The sequence below is a fragment of the Saimiri boliviensis genome, chromosome 9 (genome assembly GCF_048565385.1).
Source record: "Saimiri boliviensis isolate mSaiBol1 chromosome 9, mSaiBol1.pri, whole genome shotgun sequence".
Classification (NCBI taxonomy): domain Eukaryota; kingdom Metazoa; phylum Chordata; class Mammalia; order Primates; family Cebidae; genus Saimiri; species Saimiri boliviensis.
In genome coordinates, this window is record NC_133457.1 from 6,298,642 (window position 1) to 6,310,931 (window position 12,290).

General features: G+C 41.6%; 1 protein-coding gene across 4 annotated transcripts in view; it reads right to left on the reverse strand.

Moving 5' to 3' along the window:
- Positions 1–12,290, reverse strand: part of FNDC3B (fibronectin type III domain containing 3B) — a 371,941-nt gene that overhangs the window by 257,033 nt on the left and 102,618 nt on the right. For all 4 annotated transcript variants that reach the window (XM_039480204.2, XM_039480205.2, XM_074405435.1 and 1 more), the window contains exon 3: positions 12,124–12,199. In XM_039480204.2, the coding sequence (XP_039336138.1) occupies positions 12,124–12,199 (76 nt within the window). The remainder of the gene's footprint in view (positions 1–12,123; positions 12,200–12,290) is intronic.

Consider the following 12,290-nt stretch of genomic DNA (forward strand, 5'->3'; position numbering starts at 1 on the left):
CCGCATTTTCACTAGAAGACAGAGCGAGAAAAGGGCTTATATTTTTATTTCAGTTTCCACTTTTTTTTTTTTTTAGTCCCAAAGACTTTTCCCTTGATGCCGGGCCTCCTATTCTTATCAGTTAGGAATGTAAGTAATAATCCGCTAATACATACCTGGGAACTTTTTAAATAAACTGAAGATGTGGGCACTCCTATAGCTGAAAGATCACAAAAACGTGTGTTTAAAACTGGCTCCACGATGCCATATAGGAAGCATTTATAAAGGTGTTATATTTAAATTGTGAAATGTGTCCACTTTAATTCAGGCACAAAAAGACGTGAATACTTAGGGGGAAAATAATCTTTTCTCTCCAAATAGGGAAAAAAAAAAAAAAAGGTGGCAAGGAGAGGAGGGTCTATCCAACCACACAAGAAATGTGGAGCAAATTCAAAGAACCCAAAACCAAGGGTCATAAAGGAAACCCCACTCTGTGGGCAATCCTGGGGCCAGTTTTCTCCATATTTAGATTGGCCCAACAGACAAGCAATAAGGCATATTCCCTATTTACCCGGCAGCCTTCCCCTCACAACTAGTGTGCAAATCACCTTCCAAAACACCGAAAACTCTCTTCAGAGAGGAAATGCCCAAGTTGAAGAAAAGGAAAAAAATACCCACTTTAAAAAAAAAAAAAAAAAAAAACTTTGCCTTTTAAACCCTTTTTTTGTTACTCTTAACGCTTGTCCAATTAAGAGATAGAGAGTAAAAAATGTTTAGTGCTCTCAATTATTTACAAGACAAATATTTTTCTAAGACACTGCAGTTCATCTATCTTAGGAAAGCATTCTTCCAGTGTGTTCTCATTGGTCACAAGACATGACTGTCTCCCAAATATCTGTAATATGTTTTTCCTTCACACCCACCACAAATGCCCTCCCTTCAGGCTCCATGCCTGCCTGCCTGCCCCTACAATCACACTGCTCATAGAGAAAAAGTACTATGCCACCTTCATTTAACTCAGTACATGACACGATGTGGATGTCTGTCCCCTCCAGATCTCACACTGAGATGTCATTCCCAGTGCTGGAGGTGAGGCCTGCTGGGAGGTGACATGATTGTGAGGACGGATCCCTCAGGAACGGCTGAGCACCATCTCCATGGTGATGAGTGAGTTCTCACCCAGTACACAGGAGACCTGGTTGTTTAAGAGTCTGGGATCGCCCCGTTCTCTCTCTTACTCCTGTTCTCACCATGTGACACACTGGCTCCCTTTCGCTTTCTATCGTGATTGTTAGTTCTGAGCCCCTCACCAGATGCAGATCCCAGCACCATGCTTTCTTCTAGGCTCACTGTAACTTCCGCCTCCCAGGTTCAAGCGATTCTCCTGCCTCCGCCTCCTCAGAGCTAGAATTACAGGCACCCGCTACCACACCTGGTTAATTTTAGTAGAGACAGGGTTTCATCATATTGGCCAGGGTGGTCTCAAACTCCTGACCTTGTGATTCACCCGCATCTGCCTCCCAAAGTGCTGGGATTACAGGCATGAGCCACCACACCCATATCCTGCAGAACCATGAGAAAATTAAACCTCTTTTCTTTATAAACGACACAGTCTCAGGTATTTCTTTATAGCAATGCAAAAGCTGACAAGCACAAATCAAACTCATTTACTTTATTGACTGATGGATGGATGGAGTCTCACTCTGTCACCAGGCTGGAATACAGTGGGGCACGATCTCGGCTCACTGCAACCTCTGCCTCCCCCAATTCTCCTGCCTCAGCCTCCTGAGTAGCTGGGACATACAGGCACGCACCACCACGCCCAGCTAATTTTTGTACTTTTAGTTGAGACAGGGTTTCACCTTGTTGGCCAGGATGGTCTCAATCTCTTGACCTCGTGATCCGCACTCCTTGGCCTCCCAAAGTGCTGGGATTAGAGACGTGAGCCACTGCACCTGGCCCTCATTTACTATTTAAAGTGTGTTTTTTTTTTCCCCAGGTCTGACACACAGTTTACAGAGAATTTATTACTTCATATAAACACTAGAATTTCCAACAGCAAGAAAATATAAAATATTAATAAAATTAATGAGTAACGTAAATTATTGTTTTATGTTTTTTGGGATTTTTTTGGAGACGGAGTCTCACTCTGCCACCCGGGCTGGAGCGCAGTGGCATGATCTTGGCTCACTGTAACCTCCACCTCCTGGGTTCAGGCGATTCTCCTGCCTCCGCCTCCTGAGTATCTGGGATTACAGGCGCCTGCTACCACACCTGGCTAATTTTTGTATTTTTAGTAGAGACAGGGTTTTCACCATATTGGCCAGGATGGTCTCAAACTCCTGACCTTGTGATTCGCCCGCGTCTGCCTCCCAAAGTGCTGGGGTTACAGGCATGAGCCACCATGCCTGGCCAATTATTTGTTAATAATACAAAAATAAATACAAAGTTTGGCAAAAAGTTGGTGTGTCTTTAAGGATTAAATTGTCTTAAAAATATTTTCTAACGTATTCCCATCCTATTCTTCCCCAAAAGAAAGTTTTACAGGTAAGAGAAGCTAATCCATATATTGGACTTTAGAATTACTGTTTTTGGAAACATACTCATGCCTGTATCTGAACTTGAGGAACCAAGAGTGAAAAATCACCAAATTTAACTCCTAATGAGAATAACAAAAATAAATAACTTCTTTAAATTAACTAAAAGAATTTTTCCATCTTGTGTCTTGACCAGTGCTATCACTGCCTGAATGTTTTCATCCCCCACCCCACCGCAAATTCATACATTGAAATTCTAACCTCAAAGGTGATGGTATTAGAAGGAGTGGTATTAGAAGGGGTGACTGGATCATGAGGGACACTAATCCCTCATGAATGGAATTAGAGACCTTATAAAAGAGACTCAAAAAGACCCCAGGCCTTTCAAACATGTGAAGACACAGAGAGGAACAGCCATCTATGAACCAGAAAACAGGCCTTCCTCAGACAGCGAGTAAGCCAGTATCTTGATTTTGGACTTCCCAGCCTCTAGAACTGTGGGAAATACATTTCCATTGTTAATAAGCCACCCAGTCTCCGGTTATTTTGTTACAGCAGCCCAGACAGACTAAGACAAGTCTTGGGAAATGACTTTCCTTCATTCTGAATGCCTCCTACGTTCTGAGACACAAGATGACTAAGCTTTGACCCTTGCCCTTGAAGAATTTAATCCAGTCTTCCTTAAAGACACTTGTAACAAGAACTTTTCTATTTCAGGTTGGAAGTGTAAGAACAAGAGTCAAAAATACAGAAAGAATAGGCAGGAACTGAAAGACTACAAGCTGTGAAATAACCTGTGGCTGACCATTGAGGTAATACGACACTGCTCGCTCTTCTGAATGCAAAGATCTGTGACATGTGAAGAACTCTAAGCAGTGGTGCCTCCAGGGATGACATTTTAATCATTGTTTAGCAAGCCTAAAGGGCAGCAGGGTTCAGAAACTAACCCGCAATTGCCTAGCTTTTAAACGTGTTATTCTCAAGTGTTTGAATTTAAACATGAAGACATCTCAAACTTCCTCTTAACTCCAGTTCACACAGGTTTTCTGAAATGCTTTAAAATGATTAGGTGACAAAAAATGAAGGAGGGTTCAATGCCCACCCATAATAAAGACCTAAAGCTTAGTAATCACCCCTATGTATTGGGCCCTTATTATGACTCAGAAACTACTCTTCATACTCTCTACACAGTAAATCATTTAATCACAGCAATCCTTCAAGACAAAGATTACTAATCCAGCTCTACAGATAAGGAAACGGAGGTAGAGAGAAGTTAATGAACTAATTTTATAATATACAACTAATGTGCAGGGGATATCTAGGCCAGGCAATCTTACTCCAAAACCTATAATGATCTTCCCAATATATAGCCCTTGCTGCTCCTTGGTACTAAGAAACAGGGTACACTAAATAAAATCTCACTCTGTCACCCAGGCTGCAGTGCAGCGGGCAATCTCAGCTCACTGCAACTTCCGCCTCCCAGGTTCAAGTGATTCTCCTGCCTCAGCCTACCAAGTAGCTGGGATTACAGGCACATACCACCACGTCCGGCTATTTTTTGTATTTTTAGTAGAGATGGGGTTTTGCCACGTTGGCCAGGCTGGTGTCGAACTCCTGACCTCCAGCAATCCACCCCAGTTGACCTCCCAAAGTGTTGGGATTACAGGAGTGAGCCACTGAGGCCCAGCCAGAAGTATAAAATTTAATGAAAATGTAAAAGGCAAAGCCTAAAGACTGGGAGGCACACTAGAAAAACTGCTTTATTGGATAAAATCAGTGGATACAGCTTTCTCTGCATACAGCTGCTCAGGCATGGTGTGAGAGTGAATTGCCGTTATTCAAAAGAAAACCAACAACTAAAACTACGACAAAATTTACTTTAAATTCATGCAACACTGGACCCATTGTTTTAGCCATAACCCTGTATCTGAACAGTATACACATTCTTATAAAGCTTCATCTAAAATGTTTGAACTGGTGCCATCACCGGCAACCCTATGAAAGCAAGTCTATCATAAATAAGCAATGGAAGGTAGACTAGAATTTCAACTGATTTCGACAAGTAGGAAAATGAAGTCATTGCCCACAATTAATCATGCCATCTATTTAGCAGGAGAAAAACCAGCAAGGCTGTGTATACAACTAGATAACAATGATGATAATAATGACACATACAAGGGACTATCCTCAGAATCTTATCAGATAGGTTGTATCATTGAGAGAGGAATGTGGGGCTAACCGGTTAAGCATTCGCTACCAATGACCAGGGATCCACACTACAGAGCTGTACTCTGAGAACACCAATTCTTCTTCCGTTTGATGATATAACATTGGGTGATCGTTTTATCTCATGGTTCGAAATTCCACTCTTATGTAAATATAAGGATAAACATAAAAATCAAGATAGCTGGGAAGGAGGAGAAAGGCAGGAAGCAGCAGATAACCCTGAGTATCTCCCTAGAGAGGGACTTAAAACCTCCTAGGGAAGCCGCATAGTTTGGTATTGATGTAACCCAGCCTCGTGACATTTCCTCGTGACATTACACAATCCCAGCGAGATGACAGTTGCATGTACAATCACAGCCTTTGCTCTCATTCCTTCCATAACCCGGACTTTCTGCTCTAGGCCCGTCAGTGTTTTCCGACCCTGGTGGAAACCACCTGCTGGTAAACTTCCAGTTACTCAGCAGCAAGCTGCGGTCTGTAAAGGAGTTTATCAGGTCAGCATATGGAATGTCTATTTGTGCGTTAGTCCATGTTGAGAGGAATTGCTAAATCGCTGCATATAAAATAAAGCCCCCAAATACTTCGGAGATCAAGAGACTCCACAAAGCTCAAAGTAATTTTTCTTCAGTCTTTCTCCAAATGTCATGTAAATCCAATCATGGAAAATGGAAAAATCTTCCAATAAAGCAAATATATGTACATACACATGTAAATATATATTTGTAGTATAGACACACACAGGTAAAAAAACTGGTTTGTCTTGAAGCTAACATTTAAGGATCATAAGGTGAACTGGAAAGTCGGTAGAGTAATTCAGATTTTCCTAGAAATTCAGACTCTCTTGGCTTAGAGACTCCCTGAAGGATTAACTCTCCCATACGCAGCTTTGGATCCGTCAGAAAGATGGGCAGGACACTAGGGCTAGCCTTGACAAATGACATGCTATTTTCAATCCTAGAAGATTTTCCAAGTGAGGCCCAAGTGCTCACAACGACAGTTCAGTCTGTTAGCAATCCCTCACAAATCCCCCGAATACTAAAGAAATGGGTTTCAGCCAAGCACGCTGGCTCATGCCTGTAATCCCAGCAATTTTGGAGCCCAAGGTGGGAGGATCACTTGAGCTCAGGAGGTCAAGACTGCAATGAGCTATGATCTATCTGACAGTGACACCGCACTGCAGCCTGGCGGACAGAGCAAGACCCTGTCTCAAAAAGGGGGGAAAAAAGGGAGGGGGGGCGGTTTCAAGGCAGTTTCTCAGGTAGAAAAGAAGATCACAAAATCCTAATCTTGTAATAAGAAGAAACATTTCCATTTATAACACAGACATTCTACAAATAGTCAAAGAACAATTCATCCAATATAATATAAGCTGGCAAAGATTTAGAATTTAATGCATTCATGTTACAATAATTTTACTTTCAAACCACCCAAATATCTTTTATCAAAAAACTGTTTGCACATTTAAGCCAAGACAGGGCAATCTTTAAAAACAGACTTCATTTGCAACAGGTCCTCTGCCTGGGTTTTAAGCTAGTAAAACAGGAATTTCTCATTTATATGCAAAGTATGTGTTGAAGGGGAAGACCAGATAGATGCTGTGCTTTTGAAGTTTTAGTCTACCTCTGTTTGCAAGCCCAAGTATGACACTATTCTTGTCGTTTCACACTAAACGAGGCAAAAGACAACCCAAATGCCCTAGGACCTGTCATAAAATTCTTAGAAAGAATGACAGGTCAGTGTTTTAATGTGCCAAACAAGTCTAGTAAATGCACTTAAAGTATCACATAAGGGGAAAAAAAGTAACATGAAGGTCGCTGTGACATTCTGGATGCTGAATCATACATGAAGGGGTGGGGGATGGGACACAAATGAGAAAATTCAGAAATGTCGAACAACTCTCAATGGTGCCATTCACAGAGCCACCGGGCAGAGTGTGGTGTTCATCAATGATACAGTTCCCACACTCACTGGGGCGGGGGAGAATTAGACACAGAGCTGAAGAAAGCTACAGAGAACAAGCAAGAGCGGAAAAAGTTTCACATTCGAATAGCTTCAAAGCTTCAGCCATCTCATATGAGTGCCCTCTCAGAGTTCCTGTGACCGTGCCGTGCCTTCTGTTGGCATTTAGTCATTTCAAGGTCACTAATCACTTAACCCAAGTCAGCGGATTAACTGCTGTGGCAAAAGATTCATCAATTATTTTGGACAAGAACCATTAGCAGTTAAGTTATCTTTAAATATTACTGTTTACTGAAATAATGGTACTTCCTAAGCATTTTACTTTAATCAGTTTTTTTATAAATCACCATCACACTCACCTACTTTCTTTAGCCTCACAATTTATCTATCACAGTCTTAAATAAAAATTACAGTATGGATGTAGGGCCATTATAAAAGTTCTTTGGAATTTACATGTTTCTCTAAAGGAAATGTATTAATTTCAATTATCAATGCAATCTGATATTTGAAAGTCCTTCTATCGAGCGAGATTTAGGGACTGCTAAAAGCACGTAACTAAACATCTTAAACTGCCAACAAAAGCATAAAATTTAAAAGCAAAATCTTCAAGCTTGAATGTAATACCAGAGCCAGTCAGGAATCCAGTCCGTAACTATGCTCAAGCTGTGTGCCTGGGGAGCTGTGTGAAGATAGCACTGCTTCCTGTCACTATAGAATCCGTATCTAATTCAAGAGCTAAGGAAAGGTTTGGGCATTTGACCAGACTGTGTAGTGTTATACCTGCTCCACAGCGGCCACCTCTATCTGCTCCTCCAGAATTCAGGGAAAAGTCAGACAGTTGGTCTGGGACGATTCTTAGAAGAGACAGGCCTAAAGTCTTAAAGGAAGCATGGTGTTTGTTTTGGCCGGAGGATTTTATGGAGAGCAGATAAAAAGATGGCATGTGTGGACAGGAAGGAAGGCTGCATTACCAGCCCCTCAGCCCAGACACAGATATGAAAATAATGGGAGAGACCCGAGTGTGCCCTCTATTAATTCCTGAATTGAAGCGAAGGCAAAATTCATATTGATTGCTAAGATTCTTTTTTTTCCTAACAATTAGCTCTTTATAACTTTGAGCTGGTGGAGAGAAAATAAATCTTTTGTCTAGGACACCATAGGTATGGGCTGCCCCCAAGTGAGAATAAACTATGACCTTTTGTGGCCCCTTCAAGACCTATGATTCATGTTTCATGGAAAATATTGAGAAATACTCCATTAGAAATGAATCTGCGTTCACAGCATATTGTATGCTTCCTGTGTTTTCTTCCTTCATTATCACCAAGGACATTCTCATAAAAACAAAATTTTGTTTTTTTCCCAAGAGTAACCATATTCTTTCTTTTTTAAATAGAGTCTTAGGATAGAGGGCAGTGGTGTAACCACAGCTCACTGCAGCCTCAGACTCCTTGGCTCAAGCGATCCTCCCACCTCAGCCTTCTGAGTAGCCGGAACTGCAGGCATGCACCACCACATCTGACTAATTTTTTGTTGTTGTTGTTGTTGTTTGTTTGTTTGTTTGTTTGTTTGGTAGAGATGGGTCTCACTCTATTGCCTAGGCTGGTCTTTAACTCCTGGCCTCAAGCAATCCTTCTGCCTTTTATTCCCAAAGCACAGTACTGGGATTATAGGTGTGAGCTACCACACCTAGCCCATATTCTTCTATATCAATTTGCTTTCGATTTCCAAGCTGCCTTTTAATGCCATCACAATGAGCTTCTGAGGTCTTTCTAGTGGTGTCACAAATGTCCTATAGATAAAATTATTAGGCTGATAAAGTCAATTACAAGCAAAGAGGACTGACCTCATACAATGTGATTTCAAAGTTTCCAGGAGGGCCCAGCAACCAACTCTCACTCCCTACCTGAAATCCCCCACAAAGCAGTCTCTAATCTGCTGGCTAGTGTTAAAACAGCAAAGCTATTAGGCTGACAGTTTCAACCATGGCACAAGCAATGAGTATGACTTCAAAATTTCCAGGAAGGCCGCCACCACCCATATCTTACCCTCAATTTAAAAAAACACCTCCCATCTGTTGGCCAGTGAGAAAGAACTGAAGTAGAGTTTTGATCTCTTCAATCCCTAACAAAATACAAATATATCTTTCAGAAATTTCCATTACAATGTGACCATTTTCAGATTCCTTCCTAATAGGTTTTTAAATGGCAAAGAACTGTCTCTCACTGTACTTATCAATCCTCTCCCACTGTCCTGGAGCTGACGCCCCCACCCCCTACCCCAGCCAAGGACACTCGGAGCTGGAAGCCTCACCTGGAAGCTGAGACACCCCAACTCTGATTTGGGGCAGAAATAATTTAATGAGTTCTAAACCAATACTCTTTGCATCACACTGTCTGCTAGCCAACCCTCAAAAGTATATCTTACTTTGTTAACCAAGTGCCCGTCCCTAGCCATTTTTTCCTTTTTCTTTTGAAACGGAGTCTCGCACTGTCGCCCAGGCTGGAATGCCGTGGCGCAATCTCGGCTCACTGCAACCTCTGCCTCCCGGGATCAAGCGATTCTCCTGCCTCAGCCTCCCAAGTAGCTGGGATTACAGGTGTGCGTGCCGCCACACCCGAATAATTTTTTTGTATTTTTTAGTAGAGACGGGGGGTTTCGCTATGTTGGCCAGGCTGGTCTCAAACTCCTGACCTCACAATCTGCCTGCCTCAGTCTCCCAAAGTGCTGGGATTACAGGCATAAACCACCGCACCCAGCCGCTCAGCCCTATCTTATTCCCAAGCTCAGTCTCCACCATCCACTTTCGTTCTGCGAACCATCTGTCTCATTCTCAGTATCTGAGTACTCATCCTGGTATCCAGCTCAGAATCCTGTTACTCCAGGAACAGGAACTGAGCCTAGCTCTTGTCGAGAGAATGGAGTCCTCCCTGACTTAAAGCCACAGAACCAGAACTCAGGGTCCGGCATCAGACATGCTAAGGAAGTCAACTCGACCCTGCCTACTTCTCGCTATGTGCCTTTTCTACAGGCCTCAGCTTCCTTCCGCGTAGCTACACACTCACCGAAGCAAAGAATGCATAGCACAGCCTGAGCTGAATAAATGTCAGCAACGGTGCAGATGACATTAATCACGGGGAGTGTGAGGAGGACACAGCAACTTGTCCTGGAATTTACAAATACGCTGCCCGTTGCCACACTGTATGCTGCTATTGTCTACCCGCCTGGAGTAAAGCATTCGCTACATCACACTGGAACTCATATAAAGGCTTTCTTCTTTTTTGCCTGCGTGACTGACTGCCTTTGATACATTAGTGGCAGTCAATGAGTCTGAACTTGGGGTTCAGCCTGCTGGGCTGACTTTCCATCCCGTTTCTGCAGTCCATCCTACTGCCCCAGTGCTTCTGCACTGGGTCCTTCTCCTCATTCTGTCCTGTGCCATTTCAATTAACTGGGCCGGGTACCACCACTCCCCAAAATGAAGACAACTGTAGTAGAGACTTCAGAAGAGAACAAAGAAAAGGAAGCCTGGAGGGAGCCAAAGATAAATGGCTCCACAATTCTGTTTTAGTCAAAGGCATTTTTGAAATCACTGGAAGGAGTGTTCGTGTCACTTATCTCCAGGTATTATCGTGAATAAATACAAGGCTCCCATTGTGAAGACAGCAATATACTTGCAACATTTCCTGCAAAGTGCACCAATTATAACATGGATTAAAAAAAGAAAACTGTCGGGGAGAGGCCAGCTCAGTGAAATTACATACATCTATAAATACACACACACACACACACACACACACACACACACTCCTTAGACACCAAAAAGTAAACTCAGGTGGAATGAAAAAGTAGGTTTTATGTATGTTCATCCACTAAGTGATTTGCTTTTATAGCTTCTATGAAACATACTCAGTTGTAGAGGGACACAGTCTACCAGCCAATTAATGGGGCTCCAATGTTACCATAACCGGAGGCTTAATAGCTTTCTGACTGAACTGACAACCTCAGCTTCATTCCATATAGGTGACTTCCATCTAGTTTTTCTACAGTGATTTTATTTTTTTTAAACATACAGGGTTGTAGGATTCTGAGGTTTTAATTGTTCACAATACCCATTTATTATAATACTACAAATAAGTGAAAGACTCTACATTCCATACGATTTTAAAATATTTCTCTTCCTTCCCCATATTGTTCATCAACTAAGACTAGGTTTCGATTTTAAATGTGTTACAATTCCAAGGACTCAACAGATAAATCCAATGAGTAGAAATCATTCATAGAAATGATTAAACCATTTCATATTAACTTAGATTAAAACTCATTAGCCTTCAATCTTTAAAAACAGACTCATTTCTCAAGAAAGATCTTCTAAGTTTTTGTTCTTACGGGTACCAAAAAAAAGTACAAACCAACATGCTCTGCTATTATGCAAAGCAAAAAAAAAAAAAAAAAACGTTTCTATGCAGCTCATCATGGGAAACAAACTAAAGGGCATTTTCCCTGGTTTGTTTATATACTGGTAAGCAAGTTCAGGTATTAATAATCAAGCCTCTCATCAGATTTTAGTTCAATTAATAACCTAATATTGACCAATTGCATGCCAATTTACCATTTACTTCATAATCCCAATCACTGCCAGAAAGAGCTATCATAAGATCAGGTTTAGGTTGATTTTCCCACACAATGGATCAAAGCACCTAAGTCATTTTTTTCCAAGTGAACTAGAGAGAAGAGGCATTAGTAGACAAACTACAAGTGTCCTAGGAACTCTACTAAAGAACTACACCCAAGAAGCCTTACCTAACACCTGGAACTTTAGGTGACAAGATTCTCAACTCTGAGCTAATAATGGGATAAGACTTTGGAGATCTTGGGAGAGGGCATTTTGCATTTGGGGGGAACATGAATCCTCGGGCCCCAAAGAGTAGAAGACTGTGCTGGGCAGCCTCTGAGATGCCCCACAAAGACCTGCCTCTTGGTATTCACACCCTTTCATAATTTCGTCTCCTGAGTCTGGGCTGGACCTACTAGCTACCTCTTGCCCTCTAGTTACTGGCTCTGAAGCCAGCTGCCATAACATAATCCCCCTAGGCTTCTCCATGGAGAGGCTCACTTAACAAGGAACTGTAGGAAACTTCCTACAATAGTACCCTGTGAGATAATAAATGTTGTTATAAGCCACCAAATTTTACTTCGCGATAACTAACCAACAGATACCCAATACAGATTTTACCACTAAAAATATCCTTTGAATAACATCATAATACATATTTTAGACCTTTTGACCAAAAAAAAAGAAAATGAGTATCCAAGATATACTTTACTTCTAGAAAATTATGCACAGACATATGTAGGAAAACATTACTTCCTTCAAATAAAGAAAAAAATCTTTGATTAGAATATGTACCAAAAATGTCCTTACCTTGAATGCACTGAAGCGTTCCATCCTCCGCTCTTATTGTAAAAGTCTCACCTGGATTAACCTGAACGAGAATAACCTGCCGAAACAAGACATTCATTTCAGTTTAATACTGGAACATCTGGGCTGTGTCTTCAAGTGTTATTACCTAAATCTATATACAAGACAGG